Source organism: Adiantum capillus-veneris, chromosome 2 (assembly GCF_014529385.1).
Source record: "Adiantum capillus-veneris isolate H3 chromosome 2, ASM1452938v2, whole genome shotgun sequence".
Taxonomy (NCBI): Eukaryota; Viridiplantae; Streptophyta; class Polypodiopsida; order Polypodiales; family Pteridaceae; genus Adiantum; species Adiantum capillus-veneris.
The window spans coordinates 37,171,215-37,177,389 of NC_140932.1; the positions used below are offsets into that span (position 1 = coordinate 37,171,215).

General features: G+C 42.4%; 1 protein-coding gene across 1 annotated transcript; it reads right to left on the minus strand.

Annotated features, from left to right (window-relative positions):
• Positions 1-458: 458 nt before the first annotated feature.
• Positions 459-4,095, minus strand: LOC147462635 (putative receptor-like protein kinase At1g80640). The gene is made up of 10 exons (XM_086484678.1): positions 3,815-4,095; positions 3,532-3,717; positions 3,191-3,447; positions 2,976-3,117; positions 2,229-2,292; positions 2,050-2,146; positions 1,873-1,978; positions 1,652-1,770; positions 1,477-1,569; positions 459-1,067 (listed from the first exon to the last, which is right to left on the minus strand). The coding sequence occupies exons 1-10, from the start codon at positions 3,969-3,971 to the stop codon at positions 777-779; spliced, it is 1,512 nt and encodes a 503-aa protein (XP_086340804.1). The 5' UTR covers positions 3,972-4,095; the 3' UTR covers positions 459-776.
• Between the last annotated feature and the right edge of the window lie 2,080 nt (positions 4,096-6,175).

Below are 6,175 nucleotides of genomic sequence, written 5' to 3' on the forward strand. Positions count from 1 at the left end.
GGTGATATGCATTGTCTCATCTATGTGTTCTATATATCCCATATACATATATAATGGTGAAGACAATTTCGATAAGGGGACATGCTTACATGTAATTAAATCCACCTTTTTAAGCTTGGTTTTACTCTCCTTTTTTTTTCGAGAATTGTCATGTAAGTGGTGTACATTACTTTCTTGAGGGATCCCCATCATCCCCTTTCCACCTATGTATTGTGGCCTACCCACTCTTGGGTCAACAAGGGAAGGTGAGGAGATTCTTAACATCTACACCTCTCCTAGCCCCCCACAATCACGCTAGATGATATTCGCAAAATCATGATGACTTAGAAAATATCTACCTTTGTGTGAGACCATTGTAAATAAAAACATGTTTTCAAACATGCCAAGATCAAGCATTGTGTTGTCATCAAGAGCATATTGATCGCTGCCTAAGTCAAGGATTGGAAGATGGTCAAAGCTTGAGATAGAACGCTTTGGTTCCAAATTGGTTTAAAGATACATTCATGGCTTTGTACATAAGTTCTTTGTTTCTACTATCCTAAGCAGCATCATCGCCGCCGTTCGCCAGCCGCGGTGGGACGGTCCTACTCGTCTAGTGCTAAGAGGTAATGGATTGTTTTTTTGACCAACCCCGAATGCGAATGGTCAAAAAATAGGAAGACCCCAACATCTAAAAAACTATCCAATTCTCATTCATCAAATCTATTACCTTCCCCCGGCTCGAGACGTTTGTTTTGCGGCTTCTGGGTTTGAGAGAAAGGCAGAAGCTGTGAGCATTACATGCGAGCTGATTCGGAGAAGTAGCTAAGTGGAGAGTCAAGCTCAGGTTTTGAAGAGTACTCAGAGAAGGACAACGACTTAGCAGCTACATCGTCTTGCATCGACCCTGGGGACAAGGAGCCCTTCCGCATCACCATCATCGTCATCGTGCGCTCTGCCTCTGTTGCACTCCTCCTTGCACCTCCGAGCTCTATCGGTAGAAGTGGCATGAGTGAGCTCACCACATCTTTCATCAGCGGTCTATAGCTTGGTTCAGACTGTATACATAGTGCGGCTATGGCAGCTACCTGCGACAGCAAAACATACAAGGTGCCCAATGACTAGTCATATTCTTCAGTTATGTTGGATGTAAGGCACATGCACATGCCCGAATGGATGTCAAAGTTAGTCTGATTTCGCACATTGGCCTTGTGCTTGGTGTTGCTCTTATGGGAGAATGTATGTGAACCAAGCATGTTACTTGACAAAATAGAGCATACTACTTGAAACAGCTATCTTGTCAAGTGAATGTGTGGGTCCACCGCGTTTTTCTTACCAGATTGATGGATCCTTGAAGTTGAATTGACGACCTAGTCAGGGAAACTGCTTTGCTGGGGTGCCTTACTTAAACAATTTTCACGTATGTTGTTGTGGAGTGCCCAAAACATAGGCATGCGAAGTTTGGGGGAATGTATAGGTGCATATGTATATAGATACCTGATGTAAATGTTTCAAGTCCAGGGGCTCTTTCTCTAGTTTCAAATCCAGCATGTCCATAAGCTTGGCCCTCTCTTTTAACATGGGGCTAGCCTGAAAATTGCAGCAGGTGTCATTTAATCCAGAAGCATTTCAGCTTAATAGAACACAGAAGGCAGACTTTCTGTTTGCTTACCCATGTGACCAGGGACTGAGATCCTACTGGCATACTTTCATCTATGGGCTTTCGGCCACTAATAAGCTCCAATAGCACAACTCCAAATGCGTAGACATCGCTTTTTTCTGAAAGAATTCCTGGGTGATGAAGCAATTGGGTGGATTAGATCTGACAGTGTGGGTGGAGAGAGAGAGAGAGAGAGAGAGAGAGAGAGAGAGAGAGAGAGAGAGAGAGAGTACCATCTAGCAAATATTCTGGAGCAACATAACCAAAAGTTCCTTGGAGCTCCAGGCTCTTGTCATCTGAAATATCAGAGGTGGGGATTGCCAAGCCAAAATCAGAGACCTGCATCGTTGACAAAGAAACATTATGCCACGTTATTCCTTCAGCACTTACATAATGGTGCAATTCCAGACCTTGGCATTGAAGCTTGCATCGATAAGTATATTGGATGACTTAAAATCCCTGTGAATGATTGGAGGGTTGCACCTTTCATGCAGATGCTCAAGGCCTCTGGTCAAATAAATCTCTTAGAACAAGGGTAAGAGAGCTCTCAATGTCAGATAAATATTTGAAAGGAATAAGCTTGTTGTACCTTGCAGCATCAAGTGCGATTTTCATTCGTAAATCCCAATTCAATCCTGCACCTTGAGATGGGCCTGGAAAACGTAACAATCACATGACTAGTAATGTCTGACAGATTTACATGGTGACAAATCCTTATCTCATAAGCATCACTCCGTATTCGCACCTATAAGATGAGCCATTCTAGAAAAATTCCTTCAATTTGGCTTACTGGATGGACATAATAAGTCTCATGTAACTTTTTTTATGGGTCTTGCAAGAGCTGATGTTGCAGGTCTACAACAGATGGACTACCCCATCCTGCTTGCAGTGCAGAAAGAAACCATGGACGCTAGTAGGTTACATGGTTTACCTTGCTCACTCACGTTTTGACTGAGCTGGCAGCTTAGGCAGTAGATGCCCACAGATTATGGTAACATCAAGTTACCTCGTGTGTGAAGCGGGGTCTGTGTTAACAAACAGACAGTGCATGTGCGCCAGGCATCATGTGCGTGGGACAGGGAGTAGACATGTAAACATATAGTCATCAAAAGTATGCATCTCAGGACAAGTTAGATTGTAGTCGAGGTCGTAAACCCATGTGTTAAAATCCTTGAGCTACCTAGCATCACTCTTTCAAAGAATTCAGCAATTCATGATCTAGGAAAAGCTTCCTTGGCAGAAGACCCCTTTGTTGTCTGTTTTTGCCCCAGGAAGAGGGGGATGTCATGTGTATTTATATGTAAAATGATCAGGGATCAATGAAAATTTTACTGACCGTGGAGTTGATCTTCAAGGGAACCATTGAGCATCAGTTCATACACTAATAAATGATTATTGTGCTGCTCATTCTGAATGCTGTACCCAAGAAGGGCCACAAGATTTGGGTGTCTGATTTTGCTCATCAATTCAATCTCTCTCTGACAGAGCCGACAAATGAAAGTGAGTACTCCTTAGTGAGCCATCAGCAATAAATGAGTTTTGCAATGCTACCTGGAATCCATGTTGAACCCGTGGGCCTACTGCTGGGTAATTCTTGAGCAGCTTCACAGCTGCAAAGAGGTTCTCATCAAAGCGAGCCTTATAGATGCATCCTGATCCTCCTCTGCCCAGCAAGTTGTTGGTGCTGAAGTTATTTGTAGCAGCCTTCAGGAGTGCATATTCCAGAGCATTTGCTGAAGTGTCCGATCTGCTTGCTCTCCTGATCACAAGACGTAGTGAGCTGAATGCTCTTGACCAGCTTTGCTGATCTGTGCTGCCATCCACAATTCAAACAAGATATTAGCTTATGAATATGTAACCAGGTTTCAATTGCTTCATGATTCTACTTGGACCTTCAGTTGGATTGGACTTTGGGTGAGCTTTTTTGGCTTCCACAAGGGGATTGGCAGCCGGTTTTTGCATAAGCCGGTAGAGCAGCAAACAGAGAAGGATGGAGCCCAGTGCCAAGGTTGCGACGACAATGCCCACAACGGCCTGCTTCTGGAGATGTTTACCGGTTTCGCCACCATCAGCTCCACCTTTGTAGTTGCCATAGTTTCAAACAAAAAAGGAATTCAGGAAATTGAAGAGAGAACATGGATGGGTTTAGGTATTCATAATTGAGAGCACGTCTACCTTGTTGAGAAGGGGAGGCGGCGAGGAGCTGGTGAGTGTCGATTGTCTGCAGTAGTCGACCTTGGCTTCGAGAGGAGGCGAAGGCCAACACGTTTTGGATGAGGAATAGAGTGAGGAACATCAACCATACAGTTGAAATGGTGGGATTGTCCCTCATGGTGGGAGACGCGTAGGTATAGCCAGAGCTATGTGCTACAGCATGGTAATAGGAGCATCATTTATGGTTGCAATATTCCTCTCTCTAAAAGGGGGTGCAATGATTGTCCAAGAGCAGAGTGCGATTTCATACGAGGAAAGGCATTCGTGGGTTTCATCCATGTGCTCTCAATTGAGGATGTGCAGCTCATTGATGGGCTTGAACCAAAAGTGGCATGAGTGATTGGTAGCAGGTAAGCTCTCACTACTTCTCAGCGTCCCGTATTCGGCTTGAACGTGTGCGTGCCTGAGAGAGAGAGAGAGAGAATCCTGTCGCATTGTGGGCTTGCTCTGCTTTGATCGCCCATCAAATCAGATGTTTTTAGCGCACAAAGGGGGGGTGCTCGTGCGATGGAGCCATTGTCGGAAGAAGACCCCCCATCGGATATAATGGGCGACCCATCAGCGGCATGGCCAAGTTCTTTTGAGAGAGAGAGAGAGAGAGAGTAAAACTGTTGCTCCTTTTTCCTTTGTTTTTGGGGTTAAGGCCTGGATGGATCATGGGCTCAAATTCCGCTCAACCAAGCTGTTGAATTGAGATTCACATTTTTAAATGCAACTTCATTGAAACGGGCATGCACATGGTGTGATTCACTTGTGTGCATTTCCAATTTGCATTGTAACCTTTTAGAGATGCAGCTGCCCCAAAGTGCTTGCAAATGGGCTTGTCAACAGCGGGAGGCTTCACCTTGTAACTATGTAGACTAGTACTTAGGCACCATTGGTGGCACCTTTCTCTCTATCACTCAAGTGTGGTAGATTGGTTATGCCGTTTCCCTCTTGAATAACAGGTCTGGAGTTCAACTCGGTTAGATCTTTAAGGTCTCTTGGGATAGTTTCCTACGACATTAAAACTCTCTTATTCTTCTTCTTGTCTTTCTTTGGGCTTCCCATTGGCTCAGTGTACGTTGGTCGGATGAAGGAGAGGTTGCCATGTGGATTAGGATTGCCGAAGTCCCTCCCCCCTTTATATATGGTATAGATGTACCATGTAAGACATTAAAACTCTCTTATTCTTCTTCTTGTCTTTCTTTGGGCTTCCCATTGGCTCAGTGTACGTTGGTCGGATGAAGGAGAGGTTGCCATGTGGATTAGGATTGCCGAAGTCCCTCCCCCCTTTATATATGGTATAGATGTACCATGTAAGTTCATCGGAAGGGGTTTTCAAAATTCTAAGAAGTTCCAAAGGGCTTTAAAAATCCAAATTCTCGGTTGAATGCACACTATCAAAATTGTGGATCCGTCTGGTTTTGTTCTAACTAGAGAGAAAAGGGGCATGCTTGGAACTCTCTCGGTTTAGTTTAAAATTTCAAGGATTGAAACTTGCACAATTTTACCGATTTCCTCCTTGGACAGCTTGAAATCTAGTCGGAATTTTACAATTTAGCCGCTCAAAAATTCACTAAACCTTGGGGTTTTGGCCTTTAAAGGCCTTAGTATTCATATGGATCAAGGTCGTTCAAGTTTTGTTGTTTGACATGTGTCCCTTTTGAGCCTTAAGAGTCTTTAAGAGAATTGAAATGAAAGAAATTATGTCCTTTCAAATGATTCTTTCACAAAAGTTGAATGGAAAGTTGCATTCAACTCTTGTTTGGAGGGGATGTTACAAATGATTTGAAGTTTGAAAATAATAATCTTTTAGAAACTTTTGAAATTCTTTTTCTACCACAATTTATTTCAAACTTAATAAGTAAACTAAATTTCACAAAAGTCTGGGACATTGCATATAAACCGCTCCTCTAGTTTGTGGAAATTCCCAAAATACCCCTCGAATTTCAAAAATTTCCAAATTACTCTTGTATCTATTTTGCGTCGATTGTTTGAGATTTTCTAATCTTTATTCCTTTTTGACAATTGAGATCCGTTTTTGAGTGCTTAGTATGTAATTCGTCACAAATAAAAATAAGCAATTTTGTCTAGAAATAATGAAGCATTTCATCTCCAAAGCCTACATAACCAACTCAAATTCTAGTTTTAGCATTTTGTATTGATAGACAATCAATTTTCTTAAGAAAAACTACAAAACAAAAAAATAATCTTTAGAGAAATTTAGTCTCACAAATAGGGGAATTTTGGAAAATTTAGAAGATTTGAAGAGCATTTTGGGAATTTATGACAAAATATTGGAGGTATCGTGATAATTTTTTAAATTTGAGGGATATTTTG